At 52.3% G+C, this 21,441-nt stretch overlaps 5 protein-coding genes across 5 annotated transcripts; 2 read left to right on the top strand and 3 right to left on the bottom strand.

The window, feature by feature from the left end:
* Positions 1-275: 275 nt before the first annotated feature.
* Positions 276-1,322, top strand: HMPREF1541_06059 (uncharacterized protein; the record flags this gene model as incomplete). Its single annotated transcript, XM_008720396.1, has 1 exon — positions 276-1,322. One exon carries the CDS (start codon positions 276-278, stop codon positions 1,320-1,322), a length of 1,047 nt encoding a protein of 348 aa, XP_008718618.1.
* A 323-nt stretch (positions 1,323-1,645) lies between these two features.
* HMPREF1541_06058 (uncharacterized protein) lies at positions 1,646-3,112 on the bottom strand (the record flags this gene model as incomplete). Its single annotated transcript, XM_008720395.1, has 1 exon — positions 1,646-3,112. One exon carries the CDS (start codon positions 3,110-3,112, stop codon positions 1,646-1,648), a length of 1,467 nt encoding a protein of 488 aa, XP_008718617.1.
* Positions 3,113-4,473: 1,361 nt separating this feature from the next.
* Positions 4,474-6,114, bottom strand: HMPREF1541_06057 (uncharacterized protein; the record flags this gene model as incomplete). Its single annotated transcript, XM_008720394.1, has 2 exons — positions 4,474-5,611; positions 5,663-6,114. The coding sequence occupies 2 exons, from the start codon at positions 6,112-6,114 to the stop codon at positions 4,474-4,476; spliced, it is 1,590 nt and encodes a 529-aa protein (XP_008718616.1).
* Positions 6,115-17,793: 11,679 nt separating this feature from the next.
* HMPREF1541_06056 (uncharacterized protein) lies at positions 17,794-18,000 on the bottom strand (the record flags this gene model as incomplete). The annotated part of the gene is made up of 1 exon (XM_008720393.1): positions 17,794-18,000. A coding segment is annotated over one exon (207 nt), but the record flags the coding sequence as incomplete, so codon positions are not given.
* A 703-nt stretch (positions 18,001-18,703) lies between these two features.
* On the top strand, positions 18,704-21,144 carry HMPREF1541_06055 (uncharacterized protein; the record flags this gene model as incomplete). Its single annotated transcript, XM_008720392.1, has 2 exons — positions 18,704-18,757; positions 18,805-21,144. 2 exons carry the CDS (start codon positions 18,704-18,706, stop codon positions 21,142-21,144), a joined length of 2,394 nt encoding a protein of 797 aa, XP_008718614.1.
* Between the last annotated feature and the right edge of the window lie 297 nt (positions 21,145-21,441).

Here is a 21,441-nt window from a genome sequence, read left to right as displayed (position 1 = left end):
TCGTCGAGTCATGAATAGAACGATTGTTCGGACCATCTTGAGCAGCTTTCTAAAGCCACCGTGCCTGATCTTCCGCGGTCCTTTCGTATCACTACTCGCCACCTCCGCAGTGCCGTTCCCAGAGCTTCGTAGCCTCGCTGCCCCGGACAGGCATGTGAATGCCAAGATCCATCCCCATCTTCCCGTCATCCACCTGTTCTTCATCTTCACCTCCACCCCTCTCTCCCCTACATGCCACCGTCCAAAACCACAAACGGCCGCCTCCCCATCCCGCCATGCCCCTCATCGAAGTTCTCCCCCTTCACCACCCCACCCGCTCTCAGCCAGGGTGGGCCTACATACTCGACACAGCCACCTCATCCACTGCCCATCAACAGCCTTCCGGCAACCGCAAACGCGCCCGCATTGACGCCGCCTCCTCCGCCGCACACATCTCCGCCAAGCAGCAGAAAGCCATCGAGCAACGTCTCAAAGACCTCGACAAGGAGAACTGGAAAGATGCCGTCGTGCCTGTGCCGAAGCGCGAGCGTGGGGGCGATGGTGCAGGTGCGGGTGCAACAACCAAAAAAATGACCAGCAATGTGCGGCGCATTCTGGGGTATAATCGCGCGTTTGCGCATTATTTGGCTGACGAGGAAGCGGCGCTCGCGGCGGGCGGTGGCGGGTTTCAAGGCACATGGGGGAGTGGACTGTCGACTTCAGCGAATGCTGGGGGCGGCGCCGCGGGTAGTGGTTCCGGTGCTGCAGTCGGTGGGGGAAGGAGGGGTGATGACAAGAGGAAATCCACGGGTGCTGCTGCTGCTGCTGCCGGGAAGACCTCTGCGGCGGCGGCGGCGGCCACCGGCACCAAAGGCCGTGGTCGGGCCAAAGTCGAGCCAAAAGCAGAAGTGAAGACCGAGCAGCAGGAACAGCAACAGGACGACGGGGACGCGGAGATGAAGGATGCGCAAGGCGCGCCTGAGCACGACGCCAGCGCAGACTCTACAAGCGCTGCAAGCGTAGCAAACGAAGCACAACCACAACCCCCCATCAAACCACGCTACTCCCCAGCCCTAGACGCCGACCCCCTCCTCAAAACCGTCAATCTCCCAGCCAAGCCGTCCGCGCGCGTCATGGCCGCCCTCCTCGCCGAGCCTCCCCTGTCGTACGCGGCGGCGCGCGCCACGCCTCTCGACCCCGACCGCCAAACACCGCGGCGGCATTTCTGCGTCGTGTGCGGCTATTGGGGAAAAGTGAGGTGTAAGAAGTGCGGAGAGCGGACTTGTGGGTTGTTGGAGTGCTGGAAGGGGCATGAGGAGGGGGGCTGTGCGGCGGGATATTAGGGACCTGTCTGTATACAACATCAAGAACCGAAGATTTGGGGGGGAAAGGGGGAAAGGGAAAGGTTGTGTGGGATTGTGTTTTCCGAGCGGGCGGTGTTGCCGGGTTTGCTTTTGCGGATAGGAAGATACCCCGTCATGGTCATTCATAGACATCGAGAAGAAAATTGCAACAGCGTAAATGGTGTTGCTCGCCGCGACGGCGAATTGTGTAAAGCTTTTTTGGGGGGGGGGGTGTCTTCTCCTGTGTTTCCTCTCTCCTTGGTTCTTCTACAGGTGATCCTTCAGCCACGGGCTCTTTTTAAGGTCAACGATGAAGGTCAAGCTCAAGGCCTCCTCGCCCCACAAATCCCACACACGCCCGCGTCCCCGGCGTTCACGTACCGGCTCTCCCTGCAGGTCTGGGAGCGACAGCGCCAGTGCCGCGGGTCTTTCTGCGTGTCCAGCACGTGGCTGCAGGCTAGGCAGGTGGGCGAGACAGGGGGGTTGGCGAGCGAGCAGATTGGGCAGGTGAGGTTGGAGGATGTGGAGGGTGGGGTTGGGGCTGGGGCTGGGGCAGCTGGGGAGGGTGGTGCCGTGGTAGGGAGAGCTGGCTGTGTGGTGTCGTTAGGGGGAGGGTTGGGGCTGGGTGGTTGCGGGTTGTCGGAAGGCGGGTGTGGCTCCGGCGTGGGAGAGGCGGTGGCTGTTGTGGTATCTGATCCCCCAAGTTCTTGCTCTAGCTGGCCATCGTTGGCTGGAACACGCGGGTTCTCGCCATTGCTGTCGTGCTCTGGCTGCTTCTTCGGTAGACGTGGGAAATAGCGTTCCAGGCCCTCGAGTTCTTCCAGCTCCTGCTTGACTTGGACATCGTCCGTGTCCTCTTCGCCGCATATTCTGACCATGGATCTACCGCTCGCGTCGAGTAGCCGCTGTCCGTCGAGGTCTGTGGCGTCTTCCATGTCGACATCGATGTCTTCGTAGTCGCCGTCGTCGTCCTCGGTCTCTTCCTTGACTTCTTCCTTTGGCTCCTTCTTGCTCTGCTCGAACCGTGCCAACGCTGCCGCGGCCCGTAGCTCTCGTCCACGCTTACTCTGCGCCACTCTGGGATTCCCACCGACCGGCCCTTTGCCCATCTCGTACAACATCCTCTGATCCTCATCGCTGCCCAGACTGACTCCATTCTTCCCAAATTTCTTCTCAATTCTCCTCTCCTTCTTCTCTTTCCACGTCAGCTCCTGCTGCTGCCCACCCGCCTTCCTCTTCCGCCTCCGACTCCGATAAGTCCCGCCGCATAGTGGCAGATCCTGCAATTCCTCACTCCTCATCACGTTGTTGCCCATCACGCTGCCCATCTCCCCCAGTGCCCTACCGCTTCCCCAGAACCCCTCTCCCGTGTAGCCTTTACCCCACAGCTCCCTCATCTCGCCCGCGTACTCATTCCGCTTTGCCCAAAAACGCTTCGAATGGTTCATCTCCACATTATGCGCCAGTTCATGCATCATTACCATCTGCACCATGTTGAACGGCAGCCACCTCCCAGACTTTGACTTCAGCACCAATTGAATGCATTCACCGTGGTTGAAGTTGCGGCCCATAAATTCACGATTCGGCTCGTACTCTTCGAGTGTCGTGACTGCGAGCCAGTGAGTCTTCATGATGGGGAGACATTGCGCGGCGATTGCCCGCAAGAAGAGGTCTGCGGTGTCGTAGTCTGATTGGTGGGTGGATGGGCGTGGCAGTGGCTTGATGAAGACAATACGGTCGTTAGGGTGGCTAGATTTCTGGTGGTTGAGGCGGAGGGTGTTGAGTGCCATGCCTAATGGGTCACATGGGATGGGCAGCTGTGATAAACGGTATGTCGCGAGCATGCAACAAGGTGGTGGCGTCAGGAGAAAGAAGGCAATCAGGCGGCAATGATGTCACTGGACGCTTCGGGTGGCATAAATATTCTGCTTGGCGGGTGATTCCGTTCAGCAGTCTTGTTCTCCAGCACCGACACTTTTTCGTATTTGGTAAGTTTTGGGCTGGTGGTCGTTGCAGACGCTCATTGTTTAGAAATAGTACATAATGGACTCAGAAATAATGGCAGCACTGACCGGACACAGTGTAGACTTTGGTGTTGCAAGCAGGAGTCGTCGTCCAGCTTCGGATGCTTCGTGAACAACTAAACATCCTGACACCGAGGCATACCGCTTACGTTGCGGGCCTCTAATCCGCTGTGGAAATCGACTGTGGTTGCTTTGAAGCACTTGTTGAAGGACCATGACTCACTTTCAATTACTCTTACGTATTCACCATGTCTACGACGGTAGCTCCATCTTGCGCCATATCGAGATAACAGTCACTCAGAAGCCCAGCTCAGACTACCCCGTGCATCGCTCGCTTCTCAGATGCGCCGGACTGCTTCTTGTATTTTAATTGTCCAACATTGGGAACCCCGAGAGTGACCATCAGAGAAGAATACAAGTCAGATACTCCCCAACCCATGAGCATCCAGGTCATGAATGAGAGGACTCCCAACGGGGCACTAACAACAAACCAAAGCCAGATATGATCCACAGAGAACGTACTGAAGAAGCCCATCGAGAAAAAAGTCCATGTCTTGTCAGTACGAGATGCTATGATTTTAAGGTCAAGAGAACTTACCGAGGAGAAAATCGGGGGTAAGAACAGAAGGAGAATTACGCACAGTCGTCTGAGGCTCATCGACAAGTCTTTGATATGTCCCCTGATGACCTCAATGGCTGCATCATCGTCCGAGTCGAGTGGAAGAGTGGGGTCTGCTTGACGCTGTCGGCGATCGTACGCGAGAAAAGCTTTCCTGGCCTCCGCGGTGGGATCTGGTCCTCGTGCATCGCTCAGCTTGTCTTTAAGGCGAGGTAACGATTCATACACAATCTCAGCTTTCAGATCTGCGAAGCTTTCCTCGACGATGCCCTTCGGCAACAGACTGCGGTCCATGATGTATTCTATCATGCGCAACAGATCTTCGAGCTGTCTCTCATTTCTCTTTGCAATGAGAACGAAGTACCATGTGCTGATGTCGGTGCCATCGATGGGCGACATCAACTCGGCTGCCTGTGCATGTAGGAGTTCCAAGAGTACCTGGTATGGGTACAACGAGTTACTATATCTATACTTTAGCGATGACTCGCACAGTTCCAGGGGATCCATCTCACCCCATTAGTAGGTTACCTCTGATCCACATAGGGTCGAAAAAGGGAAAAAGGCCCGGTGCGTAAGAGATTGTGATCAAAGAGTTTCGCCAACTTATAAGGAGATAGCCATGTGTACCAGCATTAGCAGGCGCCATAAAGTTGTCGAAATATGGCTCATTTGATGGCAGTTGTAATGCCCAAGCCCGACATGGAAGCTCTGAGAATCGACGTTTTTCAACACCAAGAGGCTCAACACACATGCGCGCTTTTGTTGGACCTCGACCTCGAAGCCCATGCTCGTTCAGGCTGTCATCCCAGAGCGAACGGACCTCTGCGTTGCTTAGATACGGGGCTCGGCCAAGGGGTCTCCTGTACCATGTGTTGTAGATGTGACGATCCGAATTGTTGCGTTGTGGAACCTGTGGTAGACTGCGAGAAATGTTCTGGGAACGCCTAGCACGCAGCACTGATATCCTGTAGTCTTCGACAAAGTCAAGCAACGTCTTGGGTACGCCAAAGGAATCGAGCGAAGTCATAATCTCGTTATGCGTCTGCCGCGACTCATGACCAAGCTCGAGGTGTATCCAACTTCCGCTGATGCTGCCCATTGGTTGATCGTGTATTTTGTCATCGAGGTAACCCACGACCTCATCAGCACGAGAAAATTCATGTAATGCTTCACCTGTCGCAGCAAAGCTAGAGGTTCGGGTCCCGAACAGGCGCAAACCATGGTGCTCTGGAGGCTCTGTTGCAGGATGACTGTAAAAGTTATGACGCCTCGAATTGGTGCCCGTTATACTCGAGGGCGCAGCTGTATCATATGGCGGCAAGTTCTGGGGCTTCTTGCTAACTGCAGCATCCTGTTCAGCAGGCACGACACTATCAGGCTCTGCGGTCTTAGTCAGCAGTTCAGACTGCTTGCTCGAAGCGATGTCTTGAGTAGCTGAAGTTCGACGTAAATGCTGCTGTGGCTTCATCTCGGATACTGGGCTTTCGCTCCCCTCAGGCTGAGAGACGTCGGTTTTTTTGTCTACTGATGTGAATTGGTCATCACGTAGAGAATATTGAAGTTGCTCGAGATTTCCGAGGGCACCATTGATGTCGGCGAAGCATAGCAAAACCTCATCCCGAAATCTCTCGAGCGTAGAGCTGGATCTATAGCTCTATTAGTGTCAGACTGTGGAAAAAGCAATGAAACATGCTGACCTTTGCGGCAGAAAAGTGAGCGCACAATCTTTTATCTTCGCCAGCTGCCTGACTATAAGCAGATGCGCTTGCACCACGAGTCTCTTTGTTTCATCATTTCCAGGCTGCTCGACTTGCTGCGGTTCGAGACCGACATATGCCGCATAGCTCGAGAAACGAAGGTAGAACGACTCGCAAGTGCTGCATAACTTCTCAAAATACGTTGAGGAAAGGAAATCGAGGGCAGAAATGCCCTCAATGATGCGGCAGAGCTCAGCGAGATCGGCAAGCAGACTGTGTTGCTGTTGTAGCAGGTGTTGACTGGCCCTTGTTGTCACGGGTCGTGAAAGATTGTTCCTTAGTTGAAGCTCTTTCTCCGACTGGCTTGAGCCACCTGCGGGTGCCTCGATGTCCGACGTCTGCTTCGCTAGACTTCGTTCGTCAGCCGCCCTTGGAATTCTCAGCTGCTCCATCGTCAAGCTGTCCCGCTGACGATATATCGTGCCCCGGCCACAAAGATACTCGTTGTGATGGGTGGCCGAGGGAAGCTGAACGACGAGAATCAGAAACCAAATATGGGCGATCAGGCTGTTCCCGTAACCAAGTCCTATAGCTCAGAGCAGGGTTGACCTGATGAAGCGGACACGCGGGTCGTTCTGGACCACATCTAAGCCTGGATCAACATGGTCTTGACAACTCATGCAGCGCCTAGGCGCAGGGCGCTGATGCGACTGCACGACTAGGTGGTTTTGCCAGCAGTCGTGGCTGGTGAGCACTCCTCTGATTGGCGTGGGCTCGTGTTTGGGCGCGTATGTCTCAGCCGGATCGCAGCGCACCGAGGCAGACATGGCCATACAAAAGTGCGGGCGTTCGCAGATGGGCGCAGCAAATGTTATTCCTGCTGTCGCTCCGGAATACTTGCTGACGGCGCCTGGAAGCCATGGTGACGGGTTTCGAGGTTTTTGGGGTCATCGCAGGCTCCTTAGGCGTTATTGACAAGCTAATTAAGCTTGTGGAGAAAATCAACGAGTACAGGGATGCCCCTGATGAAATCAGGCGTCATCAAGGGAGCCTCCTAGCCATCCGTCGAGACCTAAGAAACATACTCGAAAATCACACAATCACCGCTACAGATGGCATTGAAGAATATCGAGCAGCCTTTGGGGAGAGTACATTGCATGTCCGTGTACGGATCGCTACAATCACCGAAGACCTTCGGCGCTTCGACCGCATCCTGAAAGCGTTATCGGGCAAAGATATCGATTGGCAAGACGAACTCAGACAACCACGCATTGTGAAGTTGAGCGGCTTCAAGGCATGGTTTCGGAGGCGCGGAAGAAGAGCCGCCCAGGATCCTGGTTATGACAACTCGGATGGTGATGATTTGCTGATAGAGGCCAGAGATGCGTCCAGCGCACGACAGAAAGCATGGTTCATCCTTAAGCAGAAGTCAAAGCTCCAAGCCCTGCTCCTGCGCGTGCAAGATGGCTGTCGAGACCTCCGCACCTCTGCCGACGATGGCTGGGCTCTGGCTCATCCGGATGCAGGATCTGAGTCCCTGAACGCTAGACGTACACGAATGCAGGCTGCGATGCGTACCCTTGGTCTCCTGACGGGCAATGAGACCCGTGAAGCTTCGGAGATCCTCTTCTCAACATGTGTAGCACTTGGTGACAACTCTCAGGCTGCAGACCGTGGTTTGAAATGGCTCGAGATGCACATCGAACCTTGCGACAGCGTTCGAGTCTTTACGCTCTCGTTCCCTGTAACCATTGACCAGCTCACCGGTCACCGGCTTCGCGACGTGATCATAGTTGGGCCTTTGCGGGGTCCGACTATTGCCACAGGTACGAATGAGGACTATCAGGGCATGAACTGTCCCACGAAGTCCTACAAAGATGCTATGATGGATCTGGAGCAGTTGCGCCACACACGTGGTATTGAATTTTTGGCCACAGCGCCTTTTGGTCCCACTGCCCTGGCTTTCCAGCTCACACCGTCCACCCACGCAGAACACGACGCAGGCTGCAGCCACATCCGCTGGCATGAACATCTGGAGGCTATCGAGGCGATACCACGTCCATACCCGAGGTGTTATCAAAAGGTAACCTTGTGCCTTCGCTTTGCGCAAGCAGCATTTTATCTCCTAGGTACCTCTTGGATGGACTATCTACAAAGTTCTGCGTTAGTCGCTCAGCACTGCTCAAAAGTTGAATCACCACCGAAGATAGGGCGTGCAATGCTCGAATTCCAACAACTTGCAGAGACACATCGAAAAGCATCGCTGGATCGTGTCGAGCCTCATTGCTTGTTACTCGGGATAGTACTAATGGAGATAGCCACCGGCGTGCCGCTCTCTATCATACTCGACCACATTGATACCGAAGGTCACGATGATTTGTGGCAAGAATGGAATCTTTACGATGAGCAGTCTCGGGAACGAATGGTCTCGCCAAGAGCAAGTCAAGAGGACGTCACAGATGTCCAGGTGCTTGATGAGCAGCGGTACAAGTCTGCTATCTTGGCGCTCCGTGGCATTCTTGATGAGAACGGTACAGATGGGCACCTTCTTGGCCAAGTTTACAGAGATGTGATCGATTTCTGTCTGCAGAGACGACCCAGCTTGACACCGCCGGAATGGCGCACTGACGGATGGCTGAACCGTGATTGGACAGCAAGAAAGACGGCATACAGTCTCGACATCTTCACAGACTTCTACGATAAGGTCTATCGACCTTTGAAGCTTCTCCATCAGAAGATATACGATGGCATGCAACAGTGCTAGAGCCGCTAGTAATAGAGCTAGAGTTGATCTATCTGGGAGGAGCAATTGCCATTACCTCTTTATTGCATGTGTCTCGTCCTTAACCCGTTCACAAACATATTGTCCTGACAGCCGTCTATCCCAGTGCTCGAGCTTCCACTGAATCTTACGGTGATACGTGAACATCCAGTTGATAAACTCCTCTCGACTCGTCTTCGGTAGCACAAGCGTATCTCCAAAGCCAACGCCATTTGGGGCGTTTTCAAGGGTTTCTCGGATAGAAGGGTCTTATCGCAGAACGATCAAATTGACCAGGAAAAGCTGTTGCGTGAGGTCTACCAAAACTTTCATCGTCGGAATCCATTGTCTGGTGTCGCGATCAAATGCTTTAGCGTCCAGTTCTGCCTGCGGAATGGAAGATTCACCTTCGGACGCAGGTTGAGTGGCGAGGTTACGCATTATGTTAGTCTTGAAAGCGGGTGTTGGTGGGGATTGAGTGGGCAGTCTGTACAGATCGGCTTCGTGCTTAGAGTGTAGTAGGAGCACTGACATCTAAAAATCGGGTCGCGCGAGTTACTAAGAAAGTATTTCACAGTATCGTTCTAGATATCTTTGAAGATCTCCTCAATTTGCTCTACAAAGTCGAATGCCGTCCTGAGACAATCCTAGGTACCTGAGCAACGTTAAGAGGATATGGCCCGCGGGGACACATAACAGATTTTACGATTTTGGGATGGGCCCCGAATCTTTGAAAGATGGCTTCTTCAACGGCCAACTCGTGGGCTGTTCTCTGGGAGATGGCGCTGTGCCCAAGCGTGTCTTTCCAAACAGGACGGCGCTGTTTGATGACAACCGTATTAGAGACAGCAGCGATGATGCAAGTTGCTCCTTCGCAAGACCCTGCTGCGTCCGGCTCAACACTCGATACTTCCCCCTTTACTATCGGTTTGCCCGGGAGAAAGTAAACTAAGCCATAAACGGCATGTTGACACAACATCAGCCTTACGCAGCCTTGTCGCTTGGTCCCATGTTCAACTTTTGCTCGCATAATGTTGATCGACTACCAAGGATGGACAAAGACAATAGCTGACTGAAAAGGGGCGCGAAGAGTCCATTCAGCAAAACAGCGAGATCTGTTAGTATCTGTTGAGAATATAGACCGTCCAGCCTTCCCACGAGAGAGCAGATAAGAGAATGTGATTGGTCAGCATCAGGAAGTATTCCGTATCCTCAACAGCGTATATAAACGTTGTCGATCACTGAGGATAGGAGTATAATTGATAGCAGAATAAGTGAGACTGAAGTTTCCCAAAACAGGCCCAGAGCTTCATAACCTCAACAAGAGTGGGGCACAGTTGCTGACTATGGTTTGTTCAAATGCGTTGTGCCTGACTTAACCCTTTGCACAGGTAGCCTGTGTCGAAGACCCAACGCAGGAGACTGATCATCACCCCAGACGACTTTCTGCGCTCTTCATGAAGCATTGTGGTCAACAAAAACATTGGAACATGACCGATGCACTGAGCTCATAGCAGCATAGGCTGTGTTGCGGTTATGATTCGGTTAGACGCCAAATGTCTGCATTTGTTACGTGTCTTTGCGCGGAGCTCCAATGGCTTGCCCATCTTTTCGCTAAAAGACCTCCTGTCAACGCGATTATCTCGCCGGAGGAAATGGCTGTAAGGGGGACAGTGGCAAAGAGCATGAAGACAGCGAGGCGCCCAATTTTGCCTGTTGAATGATTCCCCAGCCAATGGAAGGCAGTCTTGGCACTAGATAGTCTGTAGATGCGTACATATGAGCCCAGCAGCAAATGCCTGCAAGCTTGATTGTAGATGTGGTGCCATGACCGACCGAAGCCACAGCGAGGAAATCGACCTCAATACGTACTTCAATGTGCCGGTGGTCGCTCGTTTTATTTTGAAAAGCCGCTCGGCCATCGATGGAGGAACAGTTGAAAACGTAAACTCTGACCAAAGTCTCGTTCATCGGCTTGTAGCAATTTTGTGGGGGCTGCGTCTCTGTTAGTAAAGCCGACTCAGAAAAAAAAAGAGCAGGCACGTCATGGATGTGCTCCTCCCATCCAGACAATGTAGGCCTTTGAAGTAGCGCTGTCTTGCGAACTTGAACATGCAGTCGATGGAATAAGGACGCCTTCATCACCCCTGCCGTATACCGTCATACACAAACCATGAGCCTAAAGTCTGCACGACATGTCTTTGAGCGAGCCAGACCAAGGACCCAGAGTTTCCAATTGCTGCGACAAGCGTTCACAATCACCGTAGAGCAAGTTCCGACGCAGATTTAAGTTATGCTTGACCAGTATTGATCAAGAAAACCTCCAGCAGATGCTGAGTGCGGCAGTAAGACGTGTCAATCGCGTCTTGTCGTGCTCGACAAGCCAGATACGTTGCCGCCCAGGACCTGGCAACAACAGTCTCGGGTCGTAACCGGACACTCGGGAGTTCAGTCATAGAAAAGCCATCTTCTATGACATCCAGCTCGCCAGCACCGGCTGTAAGAGGCATTCTTGAGCTAAACGATAAAGAAGTACGCTCTATAGCGCCAGCGCTGCGTTCCTAGCCATATCACATACGTGGTCTCTGCGGCGGCAGTCGGCTCCAAAACTACCACTCATGTGACTCAATTCTCCTTGTATCTTTGTTGGAACCATTCTTGAGCTTCAGTGGCCCAGCAGATGGCTAGCCTCTGAAGAGGCGAAACCAATTGACCTACAGCGTCCAGACACGAGAGAGCCATCGGACCAGTGCTTCGTTGTCGAGTGGGGGCCGGCATTGCTTTGAGGTCAGAGACATGAATGAAGCCATCGCGGCTTCCACCTTTTATCGCCTAATGCGCGTGAAACGGTACGCTTCTGTTGTATCCGAACTCCAATAAAGTGGCACAGGTTGGGGCAACGCGGGTCAACCTCGTCTGGGGTGAAGTTGTAAAGAAGCTCAGTATTGGAGAAATCAGTGATATTCTGCAACTGGAATCTGCTCTAAACCATTCGAGTGAGCGAAAGCAAAGCTTGGGACGGTTTTCTCGCGAGCAATATACTATGTCAAAAACAATCATAGGTCCTCGCGGGGGATATGTAAGTGGTCGAATCTTCGGCCGTACTAGCAGACGGGCGGCTGCTTCGCTTGTTCCGCTCAATGGTGGAGTCGGAGAGAAGTCGCCGTCGCTGCGATCCCGAGTCGAGAACCGAAAGCGGTAGTGGGGATGGCATGCTCGCTGCTGAAGCAGATTACCAAGCCTGGCCTCGACTACTCTAGCTGCTTACGTGGAGGCTTGCTTGGAACGAGCTAATTTTTGAGGAAAGTGCCGTATCCACGTAGGCTAAAGGGGTTCAGTTTTGTTTGGGCCGAGGACCTTGATGCTCAGCTCGTAAGAAACCGAGTGCGGTGCTTATACTCAAGGACTTGGCGCGCTTTTGATTGATCTGAAGATCAACATTCGTACATTTCAGCTGACATGGGGTCAGGCAAATTCCGCATCACGTACACCCGTGTTGAGAGCAAGGAGAGTTTTATTGGCGGATCGGCTGCCACGACCGTTCATACCCGTAACCCCCGCGAGTAATCGTGCACTCTCCACAGGACACTCTGAGCTTCGGTAACCCTGATGCGATGTCAAACCGTTCCGAAGAATGATCTTCGCCCGAATCGATCTAGTGCTGCTTCGATCCGACAGCCTCCTGACATTGGTATAGCCTTCATACCGTCAGTCAGCTATGCTCTAAGAAGCCTGCATGCTCTTGTATGCTATCGCTCTCTACAGCGCTGAGACGCGGTCACGACTCTTTGATACAAGTGACAGCGGATCTACATCATCTCCAACTTAAAACTTAGTTCACTTGCCCCTCTTACGATGCTGGGATCCAAGAGAGGATGGTAAAGATTTTGAATTACTGTTAGACATAATTCCTTAGATTCCACGCTTGTATTAACGGCTATGGCAAGCGTCCAGTTCACGGTCTCTTCTCTCCTTCCCTTGACAAGACAGAGAGAAGAAGGGGCGGAACAGCCATAGGAAGACTTCCCGTAGTTGACCGGCGTACATTCCGATAAGTATATAGACTCTGTTTGGCTACGATTAAGGAGTATTTGACGGAGGCGCTGTTACTGCCTATCTCGAACACAGGGTAGAAGATGACCCTTTCACCATATACATCCAGCGTGATGTCGTCCTATGTGCCTACTGTGATTAGTGAATCGGCAGGGTTGATGAACAACAAGACATTACGATGTTGAGAAAGCCTTCCGGAATTGACCAAATCTACATGCCCAAGTGATCACCACTCATGCATTCACGAGCATATGAGTGACGAGCGAAATTGGCCGGCGGACCTGACGCGACTAGACATCAGCCATCTTTTCTTTCCCTCATCCCTGATCCTGGAAGGGGCTCAGGCCAACGAAGCCATCAACCCCGGAACTTCGCGGAGGATATTACATGCCTCGGTCTGCAACCCCATCTACGTAAGAATAGGTGACATGCTATTAGTGCAGGAGATTAAGTCCACAAAACTTGGAAATGAGAATGTAACGCACGGCATCACTGCTGGGAAGAATCAACAAGGCTAACCAATACGCAAAACATATTTGAATATATGCAAAACCAAGTCAGTAGGAGGTTTTATTCTCAACCCGAACCCAGTCTTAAAATAGAACCAGATAATAAATCGATAATCGATGTTGACCAGAAGCAGTCCAGACTCTGCTGTGCTATTTGACAGGCTATTCTCGCAGATGGCTCAGTCCTGAATGCTTTGAACAGAGAGTTACAGATTCTTTGCACATACTTCGATCTACGAATTCCTGGCATCTAACTCCCTCAACACTCGATGTCTCCACTGAGGAATGATTATAATGTTGGCGGACTGTTCAATTAGGAAGTTGCCTCTCAGTTCCGTAACGTGGACTACGTAAGTGTGTTGACATGCTTGAACTCTCGAAATGCTTCCTGGATTGAGAATCCCTGTGAGGGAGATCGGACTTTTCGTGAGCATACCTACACGTCTGGACATGGTCTTGCCAGTCTTGGCTCACGCAAACAAGGTGCGATATAAAGAGTGCCAGCAAGATGGTTGGATGGCTGGCCTCATCGAGTCTCAGAGCTTTCGATCTTAAGTGTTACATGATGAAGGGGTCTACCATTGTCTCTCTTTTTCCGATGGTTGCCCTAGGGCATATCGCAATAGGATGCGATGACTGTCCCGCCCCACCTACTGTCTCAATCGAAATCCAGCCGGTTGTATTTCGCCACTTCTTCCCCCACGACACGGTATACGATCCTTTCGAGGACGGCCTAAATATGACCATCACGGGTGCTCCAACGTCCATCTGCACCACAGGCTTAGTGACGAAGACAATCGCGCCGCCGTCGTCTATGACCAGCCCTATCACTTGCACCTTCACGTCGACGCATATTCCGAGCATATCCTCGGCCAACACCAGTAAGACAAGCAGCAGTGTCATCGCTTCGTCCAATCCAACAAGGCTTGGAACTACACGAATCCCAACAACGGCCAGCTCATGCACAGGCACCCCGACCGTTAGCTCAACGTCGCTGCCAACTCCAACGGGCTCGGTTTCTACGAGTTGTGCTCTGTCGAGCTCGGTTACTTCTGTTTCTCTCGGTGAGCTTTTCCCCTTCTCTCAAATCGTTCGGGACGTTCGGATATTGGATATAGGCAGCGCCAATCTGGCAGCACCAAATTATCCATGCACGGCGTCGGGATTGCCACTAACCCACCCGTCCCTCTCCATTCTAGCAATATCACAGGTGTGACTCTATTCAATTGATCTGTCCGCAGTAGACTGCTTAGCCAGCAGGTCCTGTCGGTCCTGAGTCCACAACCTACAAGAACGCTTTCTTATTCAAGCTCTCACGCTAATCCAATGAGTCTATAGCCACAGGTAGCTCAACAACACGCTCATCGACTTCCACCAGCGTCCTCAGCGCATCAAGCGCATCGAGCGTCAGTAGATTGAGCACTACATCTCTCTCCGCCGTTCCCTCCTCCACAGCGACATCAATTACTGTCGGTATGGCAACTCAGCAGTGCGGCAATAACCAAGTCCTCTCGTGCTGCAACACAAGCGCGAGTGGCGACAGCGGGTTAATATCCGGAATTTTGAATGGCCTCCTCGGCGGAAGCTGCACGCAGGTATCGTTATCAGGTAAGCCGTTCCCCCTGATGTACTTTACACTACTGACAATCCAAGTGTTAGGGGTACAGGTACCGATTTCGCAGGCATGTGGCAACAATGTCGCAGCTTGTTGTCAAGGAGACCAGAATGTGAGTACCCCCTTCAGCTCAGTATGGCTAGCTAATCGCTGGTAGGGCCTCCTCAATGTCCAGTGCAGTCCTGTAGATATCTAGTGAGCATCAAAGGGGGGTTTCAGAACTACGAGGTTTTCGTTCGAGTTCGGAGTCTATTTCACTTCTCTATAAAGTCTTTAATTAATTCAAGATATCTAATCTGAAATCGAATTACAGCATGTAGAAGTTTCCGCCTTTGTGCCTCACGTCTTCTCTCTCTCCTAGCCTATTAGCCAGGTTTCAAGGCATTATAGCGACTTCTGGTAGCTCAGCTTTGTCTCTGATCGCTCTGCCGCTGCCTGTTTGAGCCTGCATGTAGCTCTTCAAGCTACGTCCTCGTCTTCTTATCAGACCTGTCTGGGTTTACAGCCTGTTCGTATATAGCTCGGATAGTGCTAGTCCATTGACCAATACTCTCAACCCCGTCGGCCTGCTGGGAATTCTCAGACACAGTCCAGCTGTCTCTGAGTGCGCAGAGGAGCTCAGCGAAGCGGTTATGCCCCTCCCTGCGACCCGTCGACGCGTCGGAATCCGAGCCTCTGCACCTCACGAAACACCACACATTACAGTCCCAGTACGATCGCGACGAGGTGAGAGCTCTCGCGTGTACGCACCCTGATGGAAGATGGAGCTGGGTCCGCCATCCTGCTGGGCGACAATACTTTACGGCATCGAAGTGTGAAAGAGACGCGACATAGGCATGAAAGAGCGACAGGACTCTACACAGTATCAAGACACCGAACCTGACCGGATCTGTGCCTGCACAACGCTACCAACCACCATGTCGCGAAGATCAAACTACAGACCTTACAGAAAACAACACATCACGTCACAGTACCAACGACTGGCCGGTAACTGTCGGTCGTCGTCAACATGAAAACATCATCGCATGTTTCGATTTCTTTACACTACCATGGAACGAGTCTATACCACACCTGCAGCAGCACCTCCAACAGCTCAGAACCAAGATCAGGCGGCACGGACACAGCTGGCCAACAATCAGTCACGCCATTGGCAGACGACGCACGAGCGGTGCGTTCGACTGCTGGTGGCGTCCGGGGTTTGTTGCGAGCGAGCACTGACCCGAAAACCATCAAGGAGCAAGCCCCGAGCACGATACATACTTACACCACAGTCACGTCGAGCACTTCATGCAGCGCGAACTCGGTAAGCAGTTATTGCTTGGGATAGCATCACGCTCGACTGCCTAGCAATAACAACACAACTACAAAGAACGAACGTTACGCGAGATGGCGGATCGTGCTAAATCCGAACAACTTGCCTACAGCAGTACCTCCAGCAGCGCAGAAGGGTGCATATTGTTACACGAAAGCACAAGAGGGCCGGAAAGGGCCTGGCAAGATACATAGACACAGAACCATTATTAGGATTGTTCGAAGGGACATGCGTGTTGAATGTGCCGACTACTGTATACCGTGACAGCTCCCCCGTATAGGTAGAATTGTCCTTAGCATGAAATCGATCGATTTAGCGGTCTTTGTTCATAGATTCGCCACAGCGTCGTCGATGGCGGCTTTGTGGTCGAGTGTCTTTTATCAAGTCAGGTCATCTGAGCCAATGATTGTACCGTATGACTATCTCACGACACATTGATCCTGCTCAGTAAAATAGTGAAGATGACAATCACTCGGTCCTGTATCGCGGCTTGTTCGTTGGAGGTAGAAAAAGATGACCTTTCAGGGCGTGGCCGGGCGAATGCTTGGCTTGTTCAGCGGCAAGGCCACAGTTCAGCCTTATTGCCTTGTTGCATTGTCCCCTAACAGGTGCAGGCGTTGGACCGGCATCAACTCAGCAAAATCTCCTCCGGTCACAGTGTGACCATCAAGAGAGCATGCGTCTTCGATATGTGCCGGAGATTTGTGTCTCTGTCCTCTCTCGGCGGTCCATCTGCTTGGGGCAGAGGTGCCTGAGATCAATCCGGTAGCCACGTGTCTCCTGCGGAGCAAGGGTGCAGAGACGGATTTCGCTCGTATCAGGATTTCGGCAATGCGAAAAGCATACACGAAGTCTCCAGGGAAGAAGAGTTCGGGAGTGTCAGTTCTGGTCAGCAGTGTCAAGCCCGGGTGAACGGACCTGCATTTAGCACAGCAACCAGCAATCGCCAATCGGGGGCGGGGCAAAAGGGATGATGTGGCGACGAAGGAGTTACAGGCTCTATTCCGACCTGGGTGCGGGACACTCCATAATGGCTGGCTCTCCTACTCAGGGCTCACGCAACTGCCTACAACGCCGCAGAGGTGGGAGAGTGCTTGTCGGCAGGGACTCTCTCGGGAGGAAAGTTTGCCCAGAACAGCGACGGTGCCCAAGACATCGCTGACTTGGTATCTGTGTGGTTCTTAGTATCCTTGCAATGTGGGAGTCGATGCATACCGCGATAGTGCTTAGAAAAACTTGTGGTTGATGGTGTCGAACGTTGTCGAAAGTGGAAAGATAAATTGTTGCCTGCGCTGGTTTTTGACACGTTTTTGGGATGAAGGGTAAATGGCGAGGCTGAAAAAGTCATATCGATAACGTCTTTAGGTCATATTTGAGATTCTGATGAAAGTTTAGTAAGGAGATACTGATAAGGCAACGAGGCAACCAGGCTATACTGGCAGTCAATCAGCCTTGTTGTCACAAATTTGCCAATGAACCAGAAGTGGAGCAGGTTAGCTAGATGGAGCAGCCCTACCCTCGGAGGGACATGACTATAGCCCAGTAGTAGAGATTTTAATTTCAACTTATCAATAAGTCTGCGATACTACTTAACAATAAGGCACACTTTGACGAAGCGAGTGTCGAGTTGTCGACAGTATGCGCAGCTTCTAAAGTGAAACAAATAGACTGTTCGAGCTTCCTCGCCGTGGTGCAGAGCGCTGCAGTCATGCCTTCATATTGAATTGAAAAGAATCGTTTAATGTGGTCGTCTTGCACTTGCTGCAGCAGTTATGACAGACTCGCAATAACAACGCCAAACTTATTAGCTAGCACGTTGCGCGCCTCAACTTTGACCCGAGGATCAACAGTGAGCAGCAGCGCCTCTCAATCACTCCCCATCCGTTGCTTCGCGTCAAAGATAATCCACATCAGCAAATTCATGAAAATCACGAACTCATCCAAAGAGTGCGCAGGGTCGCCGGTCGAAGGCAGAATCATATCACGCAGCACTATCTTCGCCCCCTTCTCCACGTGCGGCATCAGCGGCCGCAGAATCCTCACGGTGCCCTTGCCACTACTGTCCTGCAATACATCCCTCAGAAAGAAGCGCTTTCGACCGCAGATCCTCATCAATCTGAGGCTGGAAGAATCCTGCATCTGTTACGCCACCCGCCCATTCAACCCCTCCGAAATCGTCTCTCTCGCCGGCTCCTTATTAGCCTCTAGATCCTGCAGCACGATCCGCAACCGCGGATGCGGTTCCGTGATCACAACCGCCGCGTGTGGCGCCCCGCTGCCCAGATCTAAACTAAGGCTCATATAGTGAGATCCAAACTTACCGCTGAATTGAGTAACTAGGGAATGTTAACAGACCACGTTATTATGCTTAGGGGAACAGGTTTTATACGGAACAGCCAAGGCAGGACGAAGGATGCTTAGCCATGCCGGAATGTCTCAACTAGATGTGACAGACCTCGCAAACTAGTATGGTTTCTTACTGTATCTTTCATGATGGACCGATCCAGTGTGGTGAACAGCTTGATGGTCTCTTCGGGCAGGGAGGAAGGGGGATTGTGTTGTGGCCCATTCGGCAAAGCTGCACTTTCTAAAGGTTCACTACGTCAGATCAGGCTGTTATACAGCCTCGTCACATCATATGTAGAAGGCAGTGGGCAGCGCACTTGTTCACTGCAGTTCTTCACGATTCTTTAGCTTTGTCATGCTCTTGTCTTGCGGAGAACTAGTAGAGCACTTGCTTTTTACAAGTGTCCCAAATTAAAGTCTTGCACAGTAATCACAGCACTCTAGAATGGTCTCGCAAGAGTTCAAGCTGAGCGCCGTTCTCCAAGGCCACACAAGCGATGTAGGTTACGTTGGATCGGCCTGTTGACAACCGCTAACTTATCCCAGGTCAGAGCAGTCCTCCTACCCGATCCGTCTCTAGCCATCACTGCTTCACGCGACGGTTCAACACGAACTTGGAAGCAGACCTCATCCTCACCCCCCACCTATGACCCCTCGGAGTCCTCACATGGCGCCCAATACAAAACCTGCCTTGCTTTTGCCCCGTCAACGAAAGAGTATCCCGACGGCCTTATCATATCATCCGGACAAGATGCACTCATAGAAGCCCGACAGCCTAGTACCACCGCCGAGGTCAACGCAGATGGTTTCATGGTCGGCCACAGCAACCAGGTATGCTCACTAGACGTGAGCTCTACCGGCGACTGGATTGTGAGCGGCAGCTGGGACAGCTCCGCACGGATCTGGCAAGTTGGACGATGGGAGCCTGAGGTTGAGCTGCAAGGTCACACCGCAACAGTCTGGGCTGTTCTCGCATTCGACAAGGACACTATCATCACAGGCTGCGCAGACAAGGGCATTCGGATATTCGACCTACGAGGCAAATTGCGACATGGCTGGGAGAACAAGGATGTCGTCAGAGCCCTGGTCAGACTGCCTGAAGGCCATGCATCTGGTGCTGACTTTGCCTCCGCCTCGAACGATTCGGCTATTCGGCTATGGACGCTCAAGGGCGACCTCGTTGCAGAACTGTGGGGTCATGAAGCCTTTATCTACTCTCTTGCCGTTCTGCCAAGCGGAGAAATCGTCAGTTCCGGCGAAGACCGGTCGGTGAGAGTTTGGCAAGGTACGGAGTGTGTCCAGGTTATTACCTTGCCAGCAATCTCGGCGTGGAGTGTTGCGGCGAGCCCGAATGGAGACATCATTGCAGGCTCGAGTGACAAAATAGCTAGGATATTTACACGAGAGCCTGACCGAGAAGCTTCTGCTGAAACAATCGCCGAGTTCAACGGGCAGCTCCAGTCGTCGGCCGTACCCAAACAGTCGATGGATGGGCAGCTCAATATGCAAGACATGCCAGGCCCGGAATTTCTTACTCAGAAGAGCGGTACGAAAGAAGGCCAAAGTGCCATCATCAAGGATACAGATGGCAATCCCACTCTCTACCAATGGTCGATGTCTCAGCAGACATGGATCAAAATCGGCACGGTCGTCGACTCAGCTGGTTCTAGCAGCAAACAACAATATGGTGGAAAGGAATACGACTACGTGTTTGACATCGACATTGAAGATGGCAAACCGCCCCTCAAACTACCATACAACGTCACCCAGAACCCTTACGAAGCCGCCACCAAATTCCTCCAGGACAACGAACTGCCACTGACGTACCTCGACGAGACTGCAAACTTCATCATCAAGAATACCCAAGGTGCTACGCTCGGTCAGTCGTCTGCCACCACCGGTGCCGATCCGTGGGGCACCGAAAGCCGCTACCGACCTGGCGAAGTCCCCCAATCCACGTACCAGTCCAAAGCTACCTCAACACCTCAGCCTTTGCCTCAAAAGCAGTACTTGTCTATTGTACTAGGCAAACCTGCCACCGCATTCGAACAGGTCTCCAAGAAGAACGCGGACTATGGCGAAACTGACATGGCGCTAACGAAATCCGATCTACACACCCTGTCCGTATTTGCCCAGCAACTGGCAAAGTATGACTTCTCACGTTCACCTTCGCTTCCTTATTCGAACGAACTTGTTAGCGTCCTCCCATCCCTGGTCAAAGCTGCTACACAGTGGCAGCCTCCTAACAATCGTCTGGCTCCGCTCGATCTTCTCCGCTTCCTTGCTGCCGCTCTACAGACACTACCACCACAAGATGTTAACACCGTTGACCCGGTAGCAGCGGTCCTAGGAAGCAACATCTTCGATGAAGGTAGCATTGACGCCAATGCGAAGTTGGTAATGATGTCTGTACGCTTTTTCTCCAACCTTCTCTATGGCTCGGGTAAGAAGGTCATCGATGCTCACCTAGATTCGATCATCGAATCACTCAAGCCTGCTAGCAAGCTGGCAAAGTCCGACAACAACGTCGCGATTGCCCTCACAACTCTGTACGTGAACATCTCAGTGTTTTTGACAAGCAGCAACGATCCAGATGTTGCTGTTGCTCGAGGCTTCCAGATTCTTGAAGAGCTGTGCCAGCTTATATCCAGCTTCCCTGCTGTCAATCACTCGGCGGGTGCTGCGCCTGCCGGTCAGTCTACTGAGCCTGCCTATCGTGCACTTGTCGCATTAGGCACTATCATCGTTGGCCTGAAGCACGCAGACATCAAGGAAGCTGCCAAGGCATTGGATGTGGCTACCGTCCTCGAGCAGCTTCAGTCCAAGCAGTATCTCAAGGAGCCGCGTTTCCAGGCGCTGGTCACGCAACTTCGGTCTAGCCTCTAGCAAGCATGCACAGAGCCAGAGAATCTGGACACACTTCACGATAGCGGGGTATTTCAGTACTACTCGTCACGCATAGCGAAGGAACCAGTGAAAATCCGAGGATGATTGGTGGTTGGACGCGCATCTCACTGGTCAACGAAAAATTTTGCAAATGGCGAGCTCGCTAGACGTACATAGCAGTGTACCTCGGGTACTCTATTCAAATGCTCCTGCTGGATCGCAGCGTAACCTCCCTGTTTCTTTGCAGTACCCCTTCGTGTCTGATCATGCCGGCTGTGTGTTCGCAATTATCGCGTG

Source organism: Cyphellophora europaea (assembly GCF_000365145.1).
Source record: "Cyphellophora europaea CBS 101466 unplaced genomic scaffold supercont1.5, whole genome shotgun sequence".
Taxonomy (NCBI): Eukaryota; Fungi; Ascomycota; class Eurotiomycetes; order Chaetothyriales; family Cyphellophoraceae; genus Cyphellophora; species Cyphellophora europaea.
Note: the sequence above shows the minus strand (reverse complement) of the source record. Positions and strands in the feature narration are given on the sequence as shown.